The 26,323-nt window shown below is 38.1% G+C and overlaps 1 protein-coding gene and 1 pseudogene across 4 annotated transcripts in view; both read left to right on the plus strand.

Annotated features, from left to right (window-relative positions):
• The window catches only part of Taf4b (TATA-box binding protein associated factor 4b), a 177,224-nt gene that overhangs the window by 24,842 nt on the left and 126,059 nt on the right, over nucleotides 1–26,323 (plus strand). For 3 of the 4 annotated variants that reach the window (XR_877141.1, NM_001369357.1, NM_001369358.1), the window contains 4 exons: nucleotides 5,049–5,648; nucleotides 13,396–13,513; nucleotides 14,052–14,163; nucleotides 21,977–22,146. Coding sequence is in view for 3 of the 4 variants with exons in the window: in NM_001369357.1 (NP_001356286.1) it covers nucleotides 5,049–5,648; nucleotides 13,396–13,513; nucleotides 14,052–14,163; nucleotides 21,977–22,146 (1,000 nt within the window). In the remaining variant the exon portion in view is untranslated. Of the gene's footprint in view, nucleotides 1–5,048; nucleotides 5,649–13,395; nucleotides 13,529–14,051; nucleotides 14,164–21,976; nucleotides 22,147–26,323 lie in introns of all 4 variants that reach the window. The other variant, NM_001100449.2, reaches the window with a different exon arrangement.
• On the plus strand, nucleotides 22,625–24,477 carry Gm21055 (predicted gene, 21055; annotated as a pseudogene).

Below are 26,323 nucleotides of genomic sequence, written 5' to 3' on the forward strand. Positions count from 1 at the left end.
CAGGGGCTGGCCTATAGATGTAAGCGTGTCACCTGACCCTGCCTGACTCACGAGAGCAGATGGGAAGGGGTGAGTGAGAGAGAGGTCCTAGTGATGCATGTTAAAGTAAGTCAAACATGCTTTATTAGTGCCAAATTTTATGTGGTTATAACTTAGCTAATTTACTAGTGCCAAATTACATGTGCCTATAATTTTCAATAATCTATAATGTTGACTTTCCTCTTCTGAGTTATTAAAGTAAGTAGATTTTTGATGAAGAGTTGTATCTTTGATAACAACTTATTTTGGCAGAATAAATCATTTAGATTTTCAGAAGTTAAAAAGGAGTTGAATTGAAATTATAAAGTCATTAAAGACTCAGAATAGTAGTGAATTAAAAGTTTGCTCTGTAAGTATTGAAGTAATAAAGGAGTTACCTTTTAAGAATATTGGGACAATGATCCAGCATAAAAGACAATGTATAATAGGTCAGACTTGCTCTGCTTTGTAAAGGGTGAGTGGGAAGGAGGTAGGAACACCCCATTTCCTAAGGCTATTTACAGTAGGAACTTTGTCTGAGAAAGTGACAGGATTGATTAGGTGAGTGAAAATTGTGATAAGAAAGACCAAAGGAACTAAGAAAGTAATAGCTCCAGAGACTTGGTCTTAGCATAGGAAGAATCGAAAGATTAGTGCAGTGCCTAGTATTACATTTTTAAAGTATAAATAAAATGAGATGCGTTCTTTGTACATCTAGAGCCATACCTAGGATTGGGCAGGATTTGTTTAGACTGTCTATTTGTGAAATGTTCCATGGCCATGGTCTGGATGCCCTAGCCTGCTTACTCAAACAGTAGAAACATCATCTCCAAGGCCCCTTTATTCCTAAGGGAATTTTCCTTGCAGGTGCTGTTCACCTTAGCCAATTAATGCTTTATCCCTATTGGATGCACTATAAGAGAGAAGGAGGAAAGTTGATGACTGTGAGCTCTGTGACAGATAATGTCAGTCAGCTTTCCATTTAGTAGTCAATGTTGAGGGGATAGACTTTTTAAGAGAAAGGCATATTTTGATGGATTATAGAGTTTCCAAGTTGTGATTGGTTTCTCTATGGGATTAGCTGTATGACAACGCATCATGACAGCAGCATTGATAAAATCAAACTGCATATAACCTAGCCTAGAAGTGAAAGGAAAAGAAGAGACCAGATCCTATAGTTCTGTAAATGGCATGCTCCAGTGGCCTTATTTAAGATGAGGGCTCACATTGGTATCTACTAGTACTTTTCCTTAGAGCCAAGCCGGGGATCAATCCTGTATACAACAGGCCTTTGAGAGATACTGAAGAGCTAAAGAGCTCTCCAGACCACAGCAGATGACTTGTCATATGGCCTTTTTGAGAGTAGATGCCATATAGTATTTATTTTCTATTTTAGAGATAACAAAACCCATTTAAATCGCCATTTTAATTTGATTTGTTTTTATTTTATGAGTGCTTTGCCTCCATGTATATAAATCCACAGTATGTGTGTCTGATGTCCCAGGAGGTCCAAAGCTGTTGGATCCCTGTAACTGGAGTTGTGAATGGTTGTGAGCTACCACGTGAGTGCTGGCAACCAAACCTGGGTCACCTATAAGAACAATGACTGCTTTTAACCACTGAGCAATCTATACACCTGTCTCTTTTTGCAAACATTTGTTTTTATTTATGTGTATGTGTCCATTTGAGTATATGCCATGCATGTTTATATATTCTCAGAGGCCAGAAGAGGGTTTCTCATACCCTGAAGCTGGAGTTACTGGTGATCATGAGGCACCTAGTGGATGCTGAGAACTGAACTGGGGTCCTCTGGAAAAGAGAGCTTAACTACTGAAGTCTTAACTGCTGAATCATCTCTTTGTGTTGTTTTTTTTTCCCCTGTTTTGTTTGTTTGTTTGTTTGGTTTGGTTTGGTTTTGTTTTTTGAGACCGGTTTTCTCTGGGTAGCTTGGCTGTTTGGGAACTTAGTCTGTATACCCAGATGGCCTCAAACTATAATATCCTTGCCAGTATTGCACTCATGAGTGTATTTTTGCCAAGCCAGTTGTTATTATAATTCACAGGGTTCTCTAGCTAAGACCATTAATAACTTACACTAAGTAGCCTGTATAATACCATCCAGTACATTGAAAACTATCCATTAGAGAGGTTGCTTCCTGGTTAGTTCCAACTAGGTTTCTCCATGTCCTGTGGCTAGTGTGTGGGGTCTCACCAAGTAGATATAGTCTGTATTGCTTTAGGGGTCTCTGGGACACCTTTGACTAGCAAGTTGAAAGGGTTAACCCAAACTTAGTATTGGGTTTTTTATCTGACACCCCATGGCTTCTTGGTGGCACATCATTCTTTGTGTAGGGTAGCTCTAAACAAACACGCCATTGTATATATTCATACATATACATATGGAATTTATAGAATAGTAGGTTTCCATGTGTCTTTTAAAATTCCCAGTGTTCATTACTCCTCTCTACATCGTTCTCCCTACTAACTCCTTCCCCCATTTTCCCTTTTACAGTCTTTGTGAAGGCAATCACAGCTGGAATACGCATTCCACACCCATGTCCCCTTCCTCTGCTGCTATAACTTTCTTTCCCCACTTGGGTGATACCCTGAGCCTTGAAGGGGTTGATAGATATGTCTCAGTTATGAGTGACTGATTAGTAGGCTGTATGGTTTATTAGTGGCATTTTTAAAAAGTGGCAGTTTTTTCTTAACCCAGCTAGGTCCCACATAATTGAAAGACTACTATATTTATTCTACAAGCTTTAAGGGGATAATAACTGTATTAGTTAGGGTTTTACTGCTGTGAACAGACACCATGACCAAGGCAAGTCTTATAAAAAAACAACATTTAATTGGGGCTGGCTTACAGGTTCAGAGGTTCAGTCCATTATCATCAAGGTGGGTGCATGGCAGCATCCAGGTAGGCATGGCGCAGGCAGAGCTGAGAGTTTTATGTCTTCATCCAAAGGCTGCTAGTGGAAGACTGACTTCTAGGCAACTAGAGTGAGGATGTTATACCCACACCCACAGTGACACACCCATTCCAACCAGGTCACACCTCCAAAATGGTGCCACTCCCTGGTCCAAGAATATACAAACCATCACAATAACTGAGCAGTTATTAATCTTTTCTAATTCTCTTAAGATAATCTGGCTACCTCCCAGCTGAAATTCCCATGGTACTTGCATTTAGTATTGTTTTGGCTCTCTCAGTTCTAGGTTTTTTTCCCATGGTGTCTCCTGGACTCTCCCCTCATGGCAAATCTCCACTTCTTGCCCTTCTTCCCTCCCCTGGCTGGGAAGAAGTCCATCCCTATTCTCTCCTCTGCTCAGTCATCGTCTGATCAGCTTTATTGAACAATCAGGGAATAATTGGGGAGCAATGTTTTGCAACCATACATGGGGGCACAGACATCAGCATTTGAATAATACAAGGATAATCTTTACACAGTGCACAATAACATTATGCCTACAACTCTTACTACTCACCATTGCAAAAAGAAGCTTCTGCGACCCAAAGCTAACAGCAGCACTCATCTAGAGACACAAACATAGTTATTTACAAAGCAATTTTGTGGGCATATAATGCTCATTTAACAAAAGAATAGCAGTAATGTTGTTCCTAGGGCCTATGACCTCCTCAGCTCAGGGATTCTGAACAGGCTTACAGTAGCAGGATCTCAAATCCAGTCAGAAAGCAGTCGATCACCTTTGTAGAATTGCCATGTTGCACTAGTGAGTGAATCTTGACTGGCTGGTTGGTCTTGATACATGCAGAGTCCACAGTGTCCTGAGTGGCTTAATAGCACATCTGAGGACTGTGAGGGTTACCAGCAAGGAGGAGCTTCCAGCTCAGTTTCAACTTGGGTTTTCTTTGTTCTGTGACCAAGGCAATAGGGTCGTGTTAGTTATGTCTTGTGAGCAACCAACAGCGGTGGCAATTGCCTATATTGTTTTGGGACCTTGGGACTCTCTGACCAACAACTTGAAGCAATAGCCTACTGCTGGCAATTAGAAGTTCATTTAATGGCTTTTGGCTTCTGGGAGCAGCTTTATTTCCCATGGAGGGTACCTCCATTCTAACTCTTACTGGTTTTCTGGGGTACTTTACTAAGCATAGGGTTTACTTGTTTTTCCCCATACATTGTTACTTGGCTGATCTGCTTTCTAAGGACCTGTGAATCCCACCTCTCCTTTCTCTTTTTCTTTTTCTTTTTCTTTTTCTTTTTCTTTTTCTCTTTCTTTTTCTTTCTCTTTCTCTTTCTCTTTCTTTCTCTTTCTTCTTCTTCCTCTTTCTTCCTCTTCCTCTTCCTCTTCCTCTTCCTCTTTCTCTTTCTTCCTCTTTCTCTTTCTCTTCCTTTTCTTTCTTCCTTTTTTTTTTTTTATCTTGAAATCTCCTGGCATCACCTAGAGCCAAGAGAGTTTGAGTATTAAATGCCTCATAGAGAAGAGGATACATTTGGCCTTTCAGGTTAATCCTGGTATGATTCAGAGATAATTAAATACACACCTACATTGTCTGTTTAACTCTCATTACTTTAACATTTGTTCCAATTAAGTTTTCTGAGAACTTTCTTTTATATTTCCAGTTGAAACTAAAATAATTTTTTAATTTGTATTTTATTTTGATGTAAAGGCTTTACATTCAATGCTTGAAAGGTGTTTAACAAAGCCCTGATTCTTCTATGTTATAAATAATTTTATATATATACTAAAGTAATAATAATCTGCTTATGGGCTTAGATGGGTAGGGAGAAGTATGCTACAGTGTTTCATTTTTATCAAGTTGATCATTGACATATAGAAAATGAATTTACTATTTTTTAATTTAAATTTTTTTTTCACTAAGAAAGCACTTCAGCCTTTAAATTTATTGTATCTGGATACCGGTAGGAAAACAGAAGTTCTAACAGCAGCTTTCTCAGCTGAGGCACTGATGTGCTTACCTAACTTGATGTGGTTTAATGCAAATTTCGCTTTACTTTGAGCTTATTCAATTATCTGTGTCTTCCTTTCCTCTACTGTTTCTAGAAGAGTGTGGTTGCCCTAAGACAGCTTCTTCCAAATTCCCAGAGCTTCATTGAGAACTGTGTGAAGGAAGTTTCTGGTGATGTGGTCATTTCCTCCTGTACCATGACAACAGCAACGTCTCCTGTGGTGACAAGTACAGTTTCCCCAGTCCTTGTGTCTGGAGCAACAGCACCCAGAACTCTGTCTGTTCAGCAGACCCTGAATCCACTTGCTGGTCCAGGAGTAGCAAACACTGGAGTTGTGACACTGCATTCTGTTGCCCCAGCTGCTGCAACAGGAGGTACGACAGCTGCAACTGTTTTGCTTCAAACTTCAAAACCACTAACAACATCAGTACCAAATACAGTGGCAGCAGTGTCCCTTCAGCCTGAGAATCCAGTTGTGTCTGGGGCAGCAGTAACACTGGCTATTCCATCAGCAACTTTTGGAGAAGCGTCCGCTACACCTCTTTGTCTTCCATCTGCGAAGCCTGCCATTACCTCTGCTGGGACCAAAGCTGATAAACCTGCCATTGGCACTCCAGTCCAGATCGTTACACAACCGAGCACCCTCCTTCCACAGGCGGCTGGCATTCCACAGACAGCCAAAGTCAAGCAACTAGTGAGTACCATTTCATTTCTTCAGAAAACTGTCAAGACTCGGTATACTTCCCAGATTTGTCTAGGTAAAATTCTCTTAGCCTCACTTGTTCAGTAGCCCTCTCTATAGTCGTATAGACACCTCACACATAGCTTTTGCTGAAACACTTGAGAGTTATGGAAGTTGTTACTGTGTACTTCAAAATTTTATATTTGCCCCTCCCCTTCCCTTCCTGCTTCCTTCCCTTCTTCTTTTTTTTCCTCCTTCCCTTCCTCCTTTTTCAGGGTTATAGGTTGTGCATTCTTAAGCATTCCAGGCAAACATTCTACCACTGAGCTATATATATCATTGGCCTTTTAAAAACTTTTTAAAATTTGAGACTAAATTGCCTTTGTTTCTCTGTGTGTCTCTGTTGGTCTCAGTCTCTGTCTCGATCTGTCTCTGTCCTCTCCTCTCCCCTTCTCTACCTCTCTCCCTCTCCCCCACCCCTCTGTGTGTGTGTGTGTGTGTGTGTGTGTGTGTGTGTGTGTGTGTGTGTGTGTGAAGAGGTTGGCAATGGGGTTTCTTCTAGATTGCTTTCCACCTTATTTTTCTTTTAAGATTAGCTTTTAGTTATGTGTATGTTTGTGAATGAATGTGTGCCACCTCTATTTTCTGGTGCCTGAAGTGGCCAGAGTGGGAGCTGAAATTATATATAGTTGTAAGCTTCCTAGTGGGGAAATTAACTTTCAGTTCTCTGGGGGAGCAGAAAATACTCTTAACAACAGACCTCTCTCCATCCCTTTCTCAGTGGAGTTGTGTGCTGTTTCTTTTTCTCCACTATTGGACTTACAGGCATGCTCCACTCTTTGCTGCTTTTGTGTGACTATCTGCTGAACCATTCCTCCAACACCTTCCTTCTTTTTCTTTTAAAAGAGGATCTCACTCTTTTGCCAGGCTGACCTTGAACTTTCAATCCTTCTGCTTTATCCTACCACGTAACTACTATTAGGTCTGTGCCATCAGGTGTGGCTCTTGTGCTGCTGTTTGCTTTTAATATTTTTAAAAAATGCTAAGTAAGAGAGAGAGTGTGTGAAGTGAATAGATAAAGGTATATTTTTTCTTATTCCTGGTAGGTTGAATAGATTCCTTGATAAAAGAAGGGAATTTTAGCTGTTTATTGATTAGACATTGTTTAGAATTTTCTACTTTGTTTAGGAAGACACTTTCTTTGCAGACTAAAGATATTGTTGACCCAGATACTACATAGTACATTAATTTAAAATCACTTTTCTAAGTGAGTTCTTATCACAGCGTGCTGTTCTTTTGATTGTTTGATTGCTGTTCTCTTTTATAAACTTTTGTGTCAGATATGGTGTGTTTTGAATCTCTTGGTTGAGTTTACGCTATTTGTTTTGTGTATGCTTCCTATTCATACTGTGTGAAGAGGCAGAGGCAGCATCTGTACATGATAGTCTTCTAAGGCAGCTTCAGGCACAGAAGGTGACCAAATTGAAAGGCAGTCTAATTAGAGAACTCTCATCTTCTTACCCTTAACACTCTCCATTTGAATTTCAGGTGGAGCAGTGGACAGGTTAGGGCAGGATTTTACAGGATACCTGAAGTTAAACCAGGTTATGAAATACTCTTTTTGAGAAGGGCAGGAAATAGGTTCTCACTGTGTAGCTCTGCTTGTCCTGGAACTCACTATGCACATCAAGCTAACAGCAACTCAGAGATTCAACTGCCTCTGTCTCCAGAATCCTAGTATAAAAGGTATGTGCCACCACCAAGCCTGAAACATTCTTAAAATCAGTGATTCTTCAATATTGTTCTGGGCAATGGGATTGAGAACCAAAGAATTTGAGGAACTGTTCCAGGAAAAGCACTGTCTTTGGTAGAGCTGAGCAGGATTAGAATCTTCTCTATTAGCCATTATTAGTTCTTAGACGGTGCTAATCCTATTAATTGGCTCAAGCATAAATGTCCATGAGCTGAGATAATACTTTGTCACTTGCATAGATTTTTAGGAAAAGTATGTCATTAATGTGTTATGAATTTAAAGCTAATTTCTCTGATGAAGAAAAGGCAAGAGAAAACTAAGTGACACACACACTAAGTGACATATCTAGTGGTAGTCCATTAGCTTATTCTTTTGGAAAAAAACTTCCAGTTTTCTAAAGTGTCCTAAAGCAGAAACTGCTGGGGATGAGATCTTGACAGCATGTGCCTCTTGGAGGTTTGACATATTATTCACTGGAAATCATTAGAATCACAGAAAAAGTAACAGAAAATCTAATGGTAAACCTTAAGATGTCCCCCCCACCCCTTACACTTGTTAAGCAGAAAAAAAACCACAGTAGGAAATAGTAAAGCTACACTGTAAATTCATTTTATAACATTTACTTACAACAATTAGAATCATAAGGCTCCAGATTGAGCTAAGACATGCTTTCAAAAGTTCACTTTTTAAAAAATTGGTATTTTTTGGTTATTTATTTATTTATTTATTTATTCTTTTACACTCCAGATTTTGCACACATACCCCCTTCCGACTGTTCCACATCCCACAACTCCTCTCCATCCCCCTGTCTCCATGAGGATTTCTCCACTCTCCACCCAACCAGACCTCTAAACTCCCTGGGCCTCCAGTCTCTTGAGGGTTAAGTACATCATCTCTGACTGAACTCAGACCCAGCAGTCCTCTGCAGTATGTGTGTTGGAGGCCTCATATCAGTTGCTGTATGTTGCCTGGTTAGTGGTCCAGTGTTTGAGAGATCTCGGGGGGAGTCCAGGTTAATTGAGACTGCTGGCCCTTCTACAGGGTCATCTTCCTCCTCAGCTTCTTTCAGCCTTTCCCTAATTCAGCCACAGGGGTCAGCAGCTTCTGTCCATTGGTTGGGTGCAGATATCTGCATCTGACTCAGCTGCTTGTTGGGTCTTCTAGAGTACAGTCATTCAGGATAGGTCCCTTCTTGTGAGCACTCCATAGCCTCAGTAATAGTGTCAGGCCTTGGAACCTCCCCTTGAGCTGGATCCCACTTTGGGCCTGTCCCTGGACCTTCTTTTCCTCGGGCTCCTCTCCCATTTGCATCCCTGCAGTTTTCAGACAAGAACAATTAGTGAGAACTTTGACTGTGGGATAGCAGCCCCCACCCTCACTTGATGTCCTGTCTTCCTGCTGGAGGAGGGCTCTGTAAGTTCTCTCCCTTCTGTCGGGCATTTCATCTAAGGTCCCTCCCTTTGAGTCCTGAGGGTCTCTCACCTCCCAGGTCTTTGGTGCATTCTAGAGGGTTCCCCCAACCTCTTATCTCCCGAGGTTGCCTGTTTCCATTCTTTTTGCTGGCCCTCAGGACTGCAGTCCCTTTTCCCTCACCCAATACCAGAACAGGTCTGCCCCACCTCCCAGGTTCCTCCCTCCCTGCCCACTTGCAATTGCTTTCTTCTCCTTCCTAAGTGGCACTAAGGAATCCTTACTTGGGCCCTTCAGCTTGTTGACATTTTTGAGTTCTGTGGGTTGTATCTTTGGGTATTCTGTACTTCTTTCTTTCCTTTTTTTCTCTTTGCTAATATCCACTTATTAGTGAGTACATACAATGCATGTCCTTTTGGGTCTGAGTTACCTCACTCAGGATGATATTTTCTACTTATATCCATTTGCCTGCAAAACTCAAGATGTCCTTGTTCTTAATAGCTGAGTAGTATCTCATTGTGTAAATGAACCACATTTTCTATATCCACTCTGTCAAGGGACATCTGGATTGTTTCTAGCTTCTGGCTGTTACAAATAAGGCCACTATGAACATAGTGGAACACGTGCCCCTGTGGCATGGTGGGACATCTTGGGTATATTCCCAAGAGTGGCCATTTAAAAACAAAAATCTTCACATTGGATCCTATCAGTGGTCAAGCTACTCATTTTGAAAAGGATATGTTATGAAGAATATGCACCTGGCTGTCAGGTGTAGAATTTTTATAGCTTACGTTAATAATTCTATTTTTGGTGAATGATAACTTTATCTAATTCAGGGCATTGTCTTGCCAGGCACTGCCTTAAAATATAATCTCAACATCGTTAAAACCATATAGACACAATTTGACAGAGTATGATACAAAGTCAATTGTTTATGATTTCTTACATTTACTAAAAGTCTGAGTAAGATTAGATCAGTTTCTTTGCAGCTCTTACATCAAGAGGAGAATAGAGCATAATTACCTCATGGGTTCTGGAAAAATGGTTTAAGAGGATCTGACTTTGAAAAGAGCTTGGTTTCTCACTAATCAGATCACATATCTGCAAATTACACCACGGGACTTAAATCAAAAACTCCAAAGTGGAGTGGCTAAAGGTTTTCTGAAACTTTGGCATGTATTCCGAGAACTCCTGGATGACCTGTGGTCACTGCTACATGGGCCCTGGAGTTCCACTCAGCCATTCTTCATCACATGCTTTATTGACATGCCTTTCTTTCCTTTTTCATTCATGAGCAGTGGCTAGCTTGTCAGACCTGATAATCTGTTTTGGAGTCTAGCTTTAAGGAAGAGAGCATCTGCTTACAGTAGGGCCTTTCTGAGACAAGCCTTCCCTAAAGACTACTTTTCTTTAATAAACTTAGCATCAATGGAATCTTTTAGATTTTGCTCTGTAGTCAGCCAATGATAATGATATTATGATAATTATGATATGATCATTATGAGCTTAAGATTTTTTTAATATTTATTTTTGGTTAATATAATTTTGGGGAATTTGTTTGTTTGTTTTTTTGTTTTTCAAGACAGGGTTTCTCTGTGTAGCCCTGGCTGTCCTGGAACTCACTCTGTAGACCAGGCTGGCCTTGAACTCAGAAATCCGCCTGCCTCTGCCTCCCGAGGGCTGGGATTAAAGGTGTGCACCACCACTGCCCCGCAGTTTTGGAGAATTTTATAACTTAGGCTTTTGAATAAGATTTCTAATTAAACTTCAAGTAAGAATTCTTCCAAACTACCATTCCCTGGTTTCAATTCATATTAATTTATGACATTTTATATTTTGACCACCACCACTTTAAAAAGTAGATTTATTACTGAATGTTCTCTTTTCTTTAAATTCTACCTTTTTTCCCTTGTTGACTATTCTTTATTATATTCAGGGGTTCTACGAACTAAAATTGTTCAGGTTTTTTTTTTTTTTTTTTTTTTTTAGGTGTAAGCTTTCTTTTTTTCTTCTTTTTTTTTTTTTTTTTACTAAATATTTGAAATGTGAATGTACTTGGTAGTTCTGGAAATTTTTGTAAGAATTCAGTTTTTTTGTAAATGGCTAATCTTACTGCCTCTTTACCATTTTTCATATAGTAATTATATACTCAACCTAAATACTAAGCTTACTATTTTACCCTTAACTTTTTCCTATAGAAACAATCAGGTGGCTTTTGTTACTGTCTGTGGGTTTTGGTCCAGCTCATTTTCTCTGTTAAATGATTGGAAGACAGGGAAACTCCAGTGAAACGGGCAATCAGAGAGAGAGCTCAGCACAGGTAGGAGCTGTTAGAGTCAGCAGTTGAAGACAGGCTTCTACTGAGGCTGAGGATACACATGTCACAGACACACAGAAAAAGACTTCCTGCAAAGCAGAGGTCAGCTCTGGAAGCTGGAAATCCAGTTTCTTCTCCAGGGCTGAGGCTTGTAAGTCTCTGAAGAGCCTTCCTCTGTATAATAGTGTTGTCAGTGGAAGAAGAACAGGATGGCTGATTGGTTCACAACTGCTGTGTATCTTGTCCTGCTTTGAGCCAGTGCATCTCCCTGGAGCCTCTGAGGAGAGAAGAAGCCAGCCACTTAGAAGTTTATCATCTTTTTTGCATAGCCATGGCCTCTCTACCTGTCTGTCTGCCTAACAGGGAATCTAACTCCTCCCTAGTCCTTCAATTTGTTGCTTAAAAGTTTTCTTATAGCTGTTTGTATGATAACTGTTTTATTCATTTAAAAAAAGATCACTTTTAATTTTTGTTAGCAAAACTAATTTCATTCGGAACACAAAAATTTTAATTTTAGTCAGTTCATTTTTAAAATTTAAATTTCTATAATTAGTTTTACCAGATTAAATTAAAAGTAAAATTACACAAATCCACAGCATTTGCAAACAAAATTCAGGAATGAGAAAGTTAATTAAAAAATCCCTGGACTCTCTTTTTGACTCCCAAGAAAGTCAAATAATTTTGGAGAGAAAACTGAATATGAATATTTTTGGAGATGGAAAAACAAAATTATAGGAAGAAAAGGCAAAATTCCGGAGATTCTTTTCTGAATGCATAAAGGTGTATTACCTCGTGAACTTTACACCCGAGCCCCAGTGCTTCAGAAGATGCATGGTCTCTGCTTCATTGACATGTATTATTTCTGCAAGAGTTCTTTTCTGCCCCGACTTTATGGTTCAGGTTTGCAGTCCTAGTTACTCAGGCTGAAGCAGAAGGATCACAGGGTTAAATCCACCTAAGCTATATAGTTTGAGACTGTCTTAAAAACAAAACAAACATTCACACAACTTTTCTCTTACTGAAGAATGATGGCAATTGGATTATTCCAACTTAAAATTCCCTTGCTAAGAGATTTCTATTATCCAAGAGTGATAACAATAGAATTATTTTATTCTATGTTTATTCTCTAAGGAGACACTAAAATGCTTTGCACTTCTTGTTACTTCATCTTTTTTTGAGCCAGGTCTTACTTCCTCCATGGAACTTTGCTGTGCAGACTAGGAACTCACAGAGACCTTCGTGCCTCCCAACTGCTCCCATGCCTTGCTTGAGATATGTATTTAGTTGGACACACTGGATTTGTACATTTTAATTACAGATGAAAATTTTTGTAAATTTTTACTCAGAAGTATGTCTCTTGGGCAGATCATCACTCTTTATAATAAACACAGAGAAATTTAAGAACTTTTAATTATCTCCCTATCAGTAGCTGGCCCAAATACATGATGACTGCATTTCTTTGAAATGATAATATGATACTCTGCTTTTTCTGTCTTTTCTTTGAAGCTAAAAGTAATTATCTTGTTAGCACTTTAATTTCTCTTTCTTTATCCCCAACTGTTACAGTATTCCTATAACTATTATTTGAGAGAACAGCACTTTGTGATGGGTTTAGAATAACACTTTTATAAAAGTAGTAGATAAAAGTCTTTATCTTTGGTAGATATATTTTGAAATATTATGGATGACAATTTCTTAGATTTGTTTTAAATAGTTGGAACATGAGTAAAAGGCATAGGTGAAACATGTTTGTGTAAGAATTGATCATTGCTTAGTCCAGGTAGTGGTATAGATGGTTTCATTATGTTCTCTTTGTTTTTGCATGTGTTTGAAATTTTCTATGGTAAATTAAGAAATAAACGTAATATGTATATAATTATTTTCTTAAATTTGAATTCTGATGTAGAAAATATTTACTATGTCATATATATATATATATATATATATATATATATATATATATATATATATATATATATATATATAAATATAAATAACTTTTGAACAAGATAATTTGCTACATACAAATTAAACTGGGTGTGGTAGTATACACACAAACCCTAGCATTTGGAAAACTGAGGCAGGAGGATCTCCATTACTCAGAGGCCATCCTAGAAATTTTATCTTAATAAAATAACAAAATTAAAAATGTATATAGGCATTCTTATTGTGCTAGCAAGAAGCATATATAGTTAAACAAAACAAATCTATTAGAAATAGAAGCTCTGTCCATTGCTAAAGCATGCTTCCTTGAGTGACATAATGAATTCTCATTTCAGGTTGTACAGCAGCCTTCAGGAAGCAGTGTGAATCATGTGACCTCCATTTCCCATTCCTCACCATTGAGCACTCAGAACTGTGGGCAGAAGACACCAGTAAATGCTGTGATGCCTACTAGTAAGTTTCCTCCATGTACATGCTGGTATCCCAGCTTCACCCAGTGCATCTGGAGCAGGGCAGGGCTTGCACCTGTTGTGTTAAGACAAGAGAAATCAAGAGAAGACTAGAAGATCTGTTATATTTCCATAAACATTACATTTTAGCCGTGTATATTGTTTTGAAATAAACAATTGCTAAAAGTATTGTATTATTATGTAAAACATTGTAGCAGGAAATATGTGTTAAAAATAAACCAATATAAATGAAATATGATCAACATTTACCTTTCAAGCATGATGTTTTTATAATTATGCTAATTCTAAAGACAGTTTGAGACTACATAAAAATATAATCCAGCGATGTTTATAAGCTGATTTCTTTTGCAGGGTTTACATTCATTAGCCTATTTAAATTAATCATAGTTCTGGGCAGCTTAAGACATTTTTTGATTATTCATATTTACTAAATATTTACTGAAATTTTTCCTAATGTGATATGATTGCCTTTTTTTGGGAAGAGGTATTCTACTTTTTTCTTTCTTGTTTTGTTTTTACAGCTTCCATCATAAAGCAAATTACTCTGCCTGGAAATAAACTTTTGTCGCTTCAAGCTCAAAGATCTTCTATTCAGAGCAATAAAATAAAAGAGAATGGACCAACATGCTTCAGGTAAAGAAAGTCAGTAGTTAAAACTTGGTCTGATATATGGAAGTAAAGTTTCAGGGAAAAAAGATGGTAAAGAATAATATCTAAATAAACAGATTTGAATGCCTTTAAAACATTTTAATAAGAGATAGCCCTGGCTTGATTCCTGCACCCACGTGGCAGTTCATAACCTTTTGTAACTCCGTTTCTAATGGGTCTAGTGTCTTCTTTGGCCTCCATGGGCACCAGACATACATGCAACTCAGACATAATGTGGGCAAAACAACCATATACATTAAATAAAGTTAAAAATTAAAATTTCTAACAGTATTTTACTAAGTATAATTTATAAATAGCAGACACAAATTGTACATGCTTTTTTCAATGCATTTTGAAAACCTGTTTAGAAGTCTACAAATCCCTTTCTCCATTTACCCCACCCCCTTCTTCTCAGAGGGGGAATCCTTCCCCCTCCCCACCCCACATACCCCCTTCCCCTGTACCACCCAACCCAGCAGGACTAAGGACATCCTTTCCTACTGAGGCGCAACTAAGCAGTCCAGGTAGGGGAAGGGTATCCAGTGGCAGGCAACAGAGTCCGAGAAAATCCCCGCTCCAGTTGATAGGGGGTCCACATGAAGACCAAGCTGTACATCTGCTACAAATGTGTTTGGGGGGGCTTATGTCCAATCCCTTCATGCTCTTTGGGTGGTGGTTCAGTTTCTGTGGTATTCTCAAGTTCTATCCATTTGCCTGCAAATTTCATAATGTCTTTGTTTTTAAAAGCTGGATAGTATTCCATTGTGTAGATGTACCACATTTTCTCCAGGATTTCAAGTCTTACATTAAGGTTTTTGATCTATTTCTTTTTTTGATTCAGTTCATTTTCTTAGAGGGTAAGAGATAAGGATCTACCTTCTTTTTTTTTTTTTCATTTTTTTAATTAGATATTTTTTCTTAATTTACATTTCAAATGGCTATCCCAAAAGTTCCCTATACCCTCCCCCTGCACTGCTCCCCTACCCACCCACTCTCACTACTTGGTCCTGGCATTCCCCGGTACTGGGGCATATAAAGTTTGCAAGACCAAGGGGCCTTTCTTCCCAGTGATGGCTGACTAGGCCATCTTCTGCTACATATGCAGCTAGAGGCTCAAGCTCTAGGGGTACTGGTTAGTTCATATTGTTGTTCTGCCTATAGGGTTGCAGAGCCCTTCAGCTCCTTGGTTACTTTCTCTAGCTCCTCCATTGGGGGCCCTGTGTTCCATCTAATAGATGACTCTGAGCATCCACTTCTGTATTTGCCAGACACTGGCATAGCCTCACGAGAGAGCTATATCAGGGTCCTGTCAGCAAAATCTTGCTGGCATATGCAATAGTGTCTGCATTCAGTGGTTGTATATGGGATGGATCCCCAGGTGGGGCAGCCTCTGGATGGTCCTTTCTTCTATCTCAGCTCCAAACTTTTGTCTCTGTAACTCCCTCCATGGGTATTTTGTTCCCCATTCTAAGAACCCCATTCTAAGAAGGAGTGAGTATCCACACTTTGGTCTTCCTTCTTGAGTTTCATGTGTTTTGCAAATTGTATCTTGGATATTCTATGTTTCTGGGCTAACTGCTTATCAGTGAGTGCATATCATGTGTGTTCTTTTGTGATTGTGTTACCTCACTCAGGATGATGCCCTCCAGATGCATCCATTTGCCTAAGAATTTCATGAATTCATTGTTTTTAATAGCTGAGTAGTACTCCATTGTTTAAATGTACCACATTTTCTGTAAAGGATCTACTTTCATTCTTCTATATGTTGATATTCAGGGTTTTTTTTAGTACCATTTGTTGAAAAGGATGAATTTTATATAGTGTTTATTTTTTGGTGTCTTTTTTTTTTAATTAGGTGTCTTTAATTTTTGCACTAAGATATTCTAATAAATACTTGTTGGTAATTTGTGTTATATGTAATCTTACACATATTATAGTGTATTAAGAAATGTATATAGAGGTCTTTTTTTGAAACAATATTACTGGTCCAAATGAAACTAATGTTGACTTATTTAAGTAAGAAAGAACAGTAATATGTTAGGCCATCTTGACTAAACTAGATTGGATTTATAATATTTATGTCTGCTTTGTTGTTGTTGAGAGATACCTGGTTAATCTAAACTTTTGTTCTGAATTTGTGACTTTTTTAGTAGAAAATGCCATTTTGTATTTAGCTTCTTGGTGTATCTGGGATGAATATTAGAAGTTGTATAGTGTTTAAAACACCAGAGGGCACCAGAGATTCAGGTTTCATCTCAAACAAGTTAATAATGTTATTTCATACGTTGTATTACTTCTAAATTTGATACTCAGTTTTTTTCATATTGCAAAGGGAATCAAGTTCTTTAATATATTTTAGATTGTGTTTACCTTTAAACATATGCATCTTGTTTTATGTGTTGTGCATAGAAATACATCAATCATATGTATTGCTTATGTATATATGATACATTCATGTTAGCTAGGCCCACAATAGATTAGGCACAGAGTTAAAATCCAAATAAAAGAGGGCAGCTAAATGCCTGACATGCCACACAGGAAACCACATATAGTGTCTTAGAAATGACACCATGAAGTCTTTCAAAGCTGTTAAATATTATTCTGTAGAGAAAATTCTCTGCAGTTTTCATACTTTTTTATTTTGAGTGAGTTTATGGTTATGTAGCAATTAAAAGAACAAATAATAAGTAGGAGCTAAATGCCATCATCAAATCAGGTGTTTACAGCCCCCAGCAGAAATGACTAGGGAAGGCCTGATAAACAGTCATACAAGAGTAACCAATTGAGAGTCTAGGCAGAGCAGAGTTTCTCCTTGAATAAGCTTCCAGCTATTCATTCCACTGAAGGGATTTTTATAACATTAGATAACCAATTATAACCTCCATTAGGAATATTTTATCTTCCAGCTGTTCTCAAGGGTGCAGTGTTTTTAATACCTTAGTGCATCTTTCTTCCTGTCACAAATGGAAGAGGTCAACCTGCCCCAGCAAAGGGTTTTGAGCACACTGGAATTAAATATGCTTGAGTCTGAGATTAGGGTCCCATTTTGCTTTCAGAGTTTGTACTTTCCAGCTAGTGCAGACAGCACATGGCAGTTTACTAATATAATTTACATTGCAGACATAATAAGTGATATTCAGGAAAAATTATTTTTGTACTTAAACATATAATAAAATGATGAAAAACCTTATTGGTGAGCAAAGTTTAAAAGCTATGAGGCCTGGAGGTAGGTTTATTGGTCATGTCTATCCCCAAGGAGAATCAAAGATGTCAATAATACTTTTGTGATTCATGCAACAGGTGTCTTAGGAGAACTAATATAAGTGAGAAGTACAAATACAGGAAAAGACTAATGGATACTTTTGAAAGCACCTTAACAGTTGCCAGTAGAATATAAGTCAGCAATTTCAGAACTATCTAGTAAACTTGCAAATGTTTGTATGCTAGGCTCATCCAGAATGGCATACCTGGACTGGAGACCAATTACTGGAATCTGTTTTTAAAATGTTTTAAAGTTTTTCTGTTATTCACCATAGTTTAATAAGTACCTACTGCTCTCAAATGTAATCTGAAGAAAAGAATTTCAAAATCTGTTTGTTCAGGGTGTTACACAGTATCAGTGAAGTGAAAGTAAGAGACTCAAAGTGAAAGTGCCTAGGGTTTAGTTAGGGAGGTTTTATGAGAAGAGAAGATGACAGTGGTTCTTTTTTTAACTCATTTTTAAATTTTATATTGCTTACATTTAAAGTTATTTAACATGATAGGCTTTTTATTTGATTCTTCAAAAATAATATTCATGCTTAGTTTCTAATACAGTTTTAGCTTTTCATATGGTTTTCATTCAATAACACTTGATATACCTATCCAATTTTATTTTCATTTTTTATATGGAATAACTGGTAGTTAGAAATGGGAAGAATGATACTTACCACAGTTGTCTTACAAACTGTTAGGGTAGAGTCTGCAACCTTGTTATCTACCTCAAATTTCTAAGTATGGTTCATATTATGCAGTTGTGCATTTTAAGGAATAAATCATGGCCGAATATGACATGGCTCAGTTGGTAGTGCTTGCCAGATGTTTTAAAAATAAGTATTTAAAGTTAATCTAGCTTATAGATTGGGCTTTGATGGTTAAAAAATAAGAGATCAAGGCAAATTGAAGATTAGACAAGAAGGCAACACCCTAAGCAGAGGCAAAAAGCAGGAGGAGCTACTGATAATGATAGAAGAGAAAGGAAGTGAAAAACTAGGGTCCTTATTTCAACATGATAAGGATAGGAATATATAATTCTATCCCCTTCAGAAGAATTAGTCTAATGCAAAGCTTAACAATAGAAAAATATAAGCAAGTAGACATTAAGAAGTAGTTAGACTTTATCAAAAGCAAACTAATGAGATGAGTTTCAGAAGACAGACTGCATGATGAGTGGGTGGTACCTAGTGTGTGTGATGCGGTGCTCTACCGACTCTTGTGTAATGTGGTCCTCCATAGACTCTTGAAGGCTTTCTGCTAAGTACTCCGTTTCTTTTCTACGTGTCATTAGAATAAGAGTCCATTTCACTCAATACCTCCATTCCTAAGTCCCTGCACTACACCGGAAGCCTTGCTTAAGTGGCTTTCACTTTTTTCCTTTTAAATGAAGTAAGCTAAAACAGGATCACAAACATTTCTGGACATGATAGCTTTGGCTTTTTCCTATGCTTTCCTGCTTTCTTTCTTCCCATGGTGCCTCTGCTTTCCTACTGTCTGCCCCTTTGATTTACTCTTTTTTTGCCTCCATCAGTAGAGGTTCTCCCTGCTTCTGTTGAAGTGCTTACTGGTAGCTCTACCAGAAGGAATTGTGGTTAGGTTGGGAGAAGTAGTAATTATTTGGTAGTTAATTTCACATTTATTTATCAGAAAGAGCTTATCTTTAAATTAAATTCTAGTACTGGTATTTAAACTTTTAATACATAGGCCTAGAACTGATCTCTAAAGCCGATTTGAGTTCCCGATAGGAACTATGTAGGAACTCTTAACAGATAAGAAAGATGCTATTTACAGGGTTCTGCAAACAAATCTCATTCATGAGCACTCACTCTGAATCGTTTCTGTGTCATAACTTTTACTTACGTATTTATTTTTAAAGATTTATTTTTCTTACATCGTGAGTGTTTTGCCTGTATCTAAGTACGTGTAGCACATGTGTACAGTGTTCACTGAGGTGTTCAAATCCCTACAGTCAGAGATAGTTTTAAGCTGCCATGTGGGAGCTGGAAACCAAATCTACATCCTTTTCAAAAGCAGCAAGTGCTCTTAACCCCAGAGTTATCTCTCCAGCTGCATAAACTTTTAATTTATTTATTATTTTAATTTTTTGAAATTACAATATATAATTTACCTTCTTCCAGTCCTCCCCATGTACCCCTGACAATGGACTCTTATTACACACACACACACACACACACACACACACACACACACACACACACTCCTAAATCTATCAAGGTTACCTGTAAGGAGTATGATCTCCAGGCTGACCCCACCTGTCCCATTCCACCTGTGAAACCTATTTTATTTCCCTTTCCTAGGGAGGTCCATGTGTACCCCCCCTTGAGCCCTTATTGTTTTTTTAGCCTTTTTGAGTCTGTGGTTTTTAACAGCTGAGTAATACTCTATTGTGTGTAAATATACCACATTTTCTTTGCTCATTCTTTAGTTGAGGAACATCTAGGTTGTTTCCAGTTTCTGGCTATTAAAAGTAAAGCTTCTATGAGCACAACCAAGCAAGTGTCCTTGTGGTAGATGGGACATCCTTCGAATATATGCTCAGGAATGGTATAGCTATACCATGAGGTATATCAGTGGTTAAGTTAAAAAACATAAGTAACAACTAATGCTGACAAAGATGTGGAGCAAGGAACACTTCTCAGGTGGTGGCGGGAATGCAGGCTTAAACAACCATTTTGAAAATCAGTATGGTGGTTCCTCGGAAAATTAGGACTCAATCTATAATGTTATACATTTCTGGATACTGTGTTATGTTTTAATACATACATACATACATACATACATACATACATACATACATTGTATAATGTTCAAATCAGAGTGATATATTCTATTGCAAACAATGGCCATCTCTTTTTGATGGAAACATTGAAGATCTTGTGTTTTATTTTTACAGCATGTAGTCAATTATTATCTTCTGTAGTTACTCTATGGTACTGCAATTGAAACTCAGCACTCCTACTTATTCTTAATCTAGTACCCAGGGACACTGTCAATTTTGAAATATTTACTTAGGCCTTTTTAAAAGATTTTTTTTAAAAGAGTGTAGTCCTTGGTTAGGTAATTATTTCTACCATTTTTATACTTTGCCTTTAAATATCTAAGTCTGGATATACCACTTGATTTATCAGTTGGAAGTTGATTTTTAGAGCCAATAAGAACTTTGTACACTTAATAGATGGAATTTATTTTATTATGAATGTTTCATTAATAGATATTTGTTATTTTTTCTTTAGTATAGACACACCTGTAAATGTTGAGCTGTTACTGGACTGCATGATAATAAAGCCATCGTTCTTTTTTTTTTTTGCTTTAGGATTGTGTCTGGCACCTTTCTTTCATTGGCTAGTTTCGGTGTGTTCGTGGGGATTTTCTCCTCCCTTCCCTTTACTGCGCTGCTTTTTAAAGGTGGACATTAGGGGGTTTCATTTCTTAAGTGTTTGATAATTATAATTTGTTCTCTACACACTTAATTATATTTATATTATATGATATTCTATCATCATGGGAGGATGTATAATTTATATCTGTTTGACACAGAGTTTGTTATATGCCATTTGCCTATCTTTTTATGGGATACTTTTTAATATAAAATATCAAACTTCTGTGTATTAGTATGTGAATCATGAACAACTAGACTTTTACTACATATGGTGGGAAGGATGATCAGAGGGAATTATACTATATTTCCTCACTTCTCTTAAGTACCCATCTTCATATTAGTACTACAGCCAAATAGCGATCCTATGAGATTAACTTTACTGCTGTAAAGCAAGAATCCTGAATCTACTTCATGGGTTTTTATTTTTTGTTTTTTTATGTATGTATATATGTATGTATGTATGTATGTTCATGTAGAGAATTTTTTAATATTTTGCCAATAGGTCCATTGCTTGAGGGTATGTCTTAATATATTCATTTGGTAAGAGGAAGCATGTAAAAATTCAGAATCATAAAAACAAAATTAATTTTAAAAATAGATGCCAGAATAGCTAGTTTCTCAAGGAACTTTATATGATAGGACTTTTTGTGACCTAGTGTTTCTGCCACTACTAAGAGGAATAGTGGAGTGCACATGGGAAATCTGAGGGGCTTTTAACAATCCTGGATGAAAGCAAATAGTCCGTTCTTGCCTTTCATTGTAAAGGATTTGTGGATGGCTCAAATCCCTCTTGGTGAGTCTCACTTACCACACAGGAAAAGATAAGCTCTGTGCCACACAGCAGGTTCTGATTTCTCTTTCAGGAAGTGTGCTCTTGTGCTTAGTGGTGTCAGTTTAATTTTAAACGCTTAAGGTGAAAGATGGGCGTTCTTAAAGTCACTTCGTAGGGTAAACTTAATAAAATAATGTTATTTATAAGAATGATTTGGTTTTGTTTGTTTTGTTTCTTCTGTGCAGCAGACTGACCTTGAAGTGGCTGTAGCCAATGATGACCTTTTACTCCTGCTTCTCCTGGCGTGTGCACACAGACACACAGACACACACACACACCCTACCCAGAAATATAACTTTCTCTCTTTTTAGAGGTGAAGATGACATCAATGATGTGACTTTCATGGCAGAGGTCAACCTTGATGAAGAAAATGCCTGCATCTTAGCAGCACATTCTGACTTTGTTGGCACACTTATTCAGTCATGTAAAGAAGAACCATTCCTTGTCATTGGAGCTCTACAGAAGAGAATTTTAGACATTGGTAAGTGTAGGATCATGATTCTTGACCCAGTAGGAATGTTGGTTGAGGAGAAATATTATTTAAAGAGATGGCCTGGGACTCTAAAGCTTACTTAAGGCTCTAGAAATATTGTTAGATTTCTTGAATATTACAGAATAAAGCATTTTATTTAAAAAATCATTACAACAACCTTTTGTTTCTGGGTAGATAATATAAGTTAATAATTCATTTTTATGACAGTAATAGAGATACGTTTTTACACAAATATTTAATATGTACTTATTTTTAAAATCTTACTCCTTGTTGATCCTTAGATATGTGTGTGTACAAATAAAAGTTTATGTTAGATATTATGTTCATAAATTATAGGAATACTTAATAAAAATCAATTTTTCTCCTTGTATCAACCTGAAAATTTAATTTTACTTTTATTGTAGAAGAAAGCTGAGCTAGAATACTAAGATTTTTCTCTAGGTGCAGGGTGGTTTTTAGGTGGCTGCAAGAAGAGAGAACAGCCACCCAGATTTGCACAATCTGGGTCCTTTGAGCATGAGTATGCCATGCGCTGGGAGGCACTCATTGAGATGGAGAAGCATAGTGGACCAGAATTCCAAGAATGCTTGTGAGAAACCGGAGATGGAGCCAGCACGCCATGAGCACCAGGTTATGCTAATGAGGCAGGATTTGATGAGCAGTCGAGAAGAGCTTCGGAGAATGGAGGAGCTGCATAACCAAAAGGTTCAGAAAAAAAAGCAGTTAGAACCGTGAGGAAGAGATGCCCAGAAGATGTTCCAACTTGAAATAAGGACACACGCTCCACTTTGTTTATAGCAGCCTTATTTATAATAGCCAGAAGCTGGAAAGAACCCAGATGTCCCTCAACAGAGGAATGGATACAGAAAATGTGGTACATTTACACAATGGAGTACTACTCAGCTATTAAAAACAATGACTTCATGAAATACTTAGGCAAATGGATGCATCTGGAGGATGTCATCCTGAGTGAGGTAACCCAATCAGAAAAGAACACACATGGTATGCACTCACTGATAAGCAGATATTAGCCTAGAAACTTAGACTACCCAAGATACAGTTTGCAAAACACATGAAACCCAAGAAGAAGGAAGACCAAAGTGTGGACACTCACTCCTTCTTAGAATGGGAAACAAAATACCCATGGAAGGAGTTACAGAGACAAAGTTTAGAGCTGAGATAGAAGAAAGGACCATCCATATGCCCCACCCGGGGATCCATCCCATATACAACCATTGAATGCAGACACTATTGCATATGCCAGCAAGATTTTGCTGACAGGACCCTGATATAGCTGTCTCTTGAGAGGCTATGCCTGTGCCTGGCAAATACAGAAGTGGATGCTCATAGTCATCTATTGGATAGAACACAATAGAATGTTCCTAATGAAGAAGCTAGAGAAAGTAACCAAGGAGCTAAATATGTCTGCAATCCTATAGGAGGGTCAACAATATGAACTAACCAGTACCCCCCAGAACTGTGTCTCTAGATGCCTATGTAGCAGAGTTTAGCCTAGTAGGCCATCAATGGGAGGAGAGGCCCTTGGTCTTGCGAAAATCATATCCCCTAGTACAGGGGAATGCCAGGGCCAGGAAGCGGGAGTGGGTGGGTTGGGGAGCAGGGCAGGGGGAGGGTATAGGGGACTTTTGGTATAGTATTTGAAATGTAAATGAAGAAAATATCTAATAAAAAAAAGAGAGAAAATGATGCTGCATCTACAGCAGGAAGGATTCAAGGGAACCTACCCTGATGCGAGAGAACGAGAGATACGGATGGACCAAATGGCTATGGGAGGTGCTATGGGCATAAGCAATAGAGATGCCATGCCCCCTGCTCCTGTGCCACCTGGTACTCGAGCTCCTCCAGGACCTGCCACTATGATGCCAAATGGAACCATTGGATTGACCCCCACCAACAACTGAACATTTCAGCCAAGCTGCTACGATGGAAGGAATTGGAGCAATTGGTGGAACTCCTGCATTCAACCATCCAGCTCTGGGAGCTGAAATTGCTCCAGATAAACACCTTCGATGTTAGATAAAGTTGCATTGTCTAGTTTCCTGCAGCCCTTAAAAGAAGGGCCCTTTTTGCACTAGCCAGAATTCTACCTGGAAAAGTGTTCGGGTTCTTCCCAGTAGATAGTCTTCCCTGCTTGTGCTACTCTAGGGAGCATGCTTGAAGGCAGAGGGCAAGGGAGGGTGGTATTCAACAAAGTCTGTGCTATAGTGCTTTATCAAGTCTGTATGGTGCATTCCTAAAGTATATTGATTGTTGAGGGCCTGGAGAACCATGGGAAAATGGACTCAGAGCTTCATTAGTGTTTTTGTCAGCTTGACACAGGTGGAGTTACATGGGAACAGGAGCCTCTATTGAGAAAAAGCATCAGCATCTTGCCTGTAGTGCCATGGTATCCAGAGCAGTGGCTCAGTTCTTTTCCCCTTCCACATTTTATTCTAGTTTGATTAAAATCTTTATTAAATTATTGTTTTCAGTTTTAAAAATATTAACTATTACTTTTAATGCTATGTATATGTGTCCTGTGTATGGGTTTAAAATCACTGTGAAGTGCCTGCAGTGTTCAGATGTGTAGAGTTCCCTTAGAGCTGGAGTACAGGTGACTGTGAACTTCACAGTGTGGGTGTTTGGAACTCAGTCTGCATTCTCTGCCAGTGTTCCTAACTACTGAGCCAGATTGATTCCTGTATGGTCATTTTCTTAAGGTTTGAAGACAGATTAAGATAACCAATAACATTTTCCCATATATGTCCAGGTGATAGGGTCACTTTGTGACGCAGCTGCTGACCAAAAGCAAACATGAACGTCATATAGACAAATGTGCTGGACTGTTTCTTATTGGACCCTGGCTTCCATAACAAATGCCATAGCTGCGAAGGCTTCAGTGACTCGTACTTTTTCACACTGTTCTGCAATAGAGAAATAAATGCTCTTCAGGATTTTTGGTCAGGACCTTCTTGGTGACCCTTGGACAGCTCTCCTTATGTGATCTACTTTGACCTTATTCTTGAAAGTGGGAAATCTGGCCCTGTTTATCACCAGATATAGCAAGCAATCTGTAGGACACGTTCTACACCTCACCTAGGCAGCACAGCTGAACTGGCCCTGGTTATAAAATCAGTGGTGAGCCAGCCCCAAGAGCATGAGCACTGGAGAGCTAGCCTCACACTCGTCTGCTAAGAGGCGATGTGGGCTAGGGAGAGATGCCCTCTCCCCATACCCACCTTTGGTAATTAGGAGAGAAAACAGGCCCTGCACCTGAGATGCTTATTTTTAATTATCCCTTTCAGGAATGGCGTTGTTGCAAGAGCAGAGTGTGGATAAGAAGGGACGGGGAGAGGAGTTAGATTAGGGTACATGATATGAAACTCACAAAGAATCAATAAAACACTTTTTTAAAACAATAGAAATTATACATTTTCTGAAAGAATTTTTAATATGTTTTCTTGTGTGAAGGTTAGATTAAATGTCAGTAGTCTCCATTTTTCCTCTAATTTCCTAAATTAAATTGCAGACATACATATAGTAAAGTCAGTAGTAAGCAGGCAAGCACTAACTAGATCTCCTTAATTATGTTGGCTTTGTTTAAAACATATTAAAAGTGGGAATTAATTATAGTTTTAACTTGTGATCTCAGATTTGTTTTTAAATTAGTGAAGATATTTTTGAACGTTGGCCATTGCATACCATCAGGAATTATTAACACTTGTTCATTACCAGTACTTAAATATTACAAGTTTTAAAAAGAATACCAGTTATTATTATTTTTAAATTTGTTGTTCTGAGAATCAAACCCAGAGCCTTCTATAACAGTATAGATTTTAAATAGAAAAATTACTTCTGTTTTTTTTAATTTGGTTCTTTTAAATATAGTTATTATTTTAAAAAATCTTACCCCAAATGCTAATTTTAAGTGCTTATTTTTTAAAAGATGAATCATGAAGTAACTGGGCTGCCCTGCCCTATGTCTAGTTGTAGTTTATGTATATTTTTTAGATTTGTATATATGTGTGTCTGTGCTTGCATGTGAGTTCTGGTGCACATGGAGGCCAGAAACATTGATCCCCTGAGCTAGAGTTACATGCTATGAGCCACCAACACTGGTGCTGGGAATGGAATTGAGGTCCTCTGGCAACGCAGCGAATGACTC

This window comes from Mus musculus, chromosome 18 (genome assembly GCF_000001635.26).
Source record: "Mus musculus strain C57BL/6J chromosome 18, GRCm38.p6 C57BL/6J".
NCBI classification, from domain to species: Eukaryota; Metazoa; Chordata; class Mammalia; order Rodentia; family Muridae; genus Mus; species Mus musculus.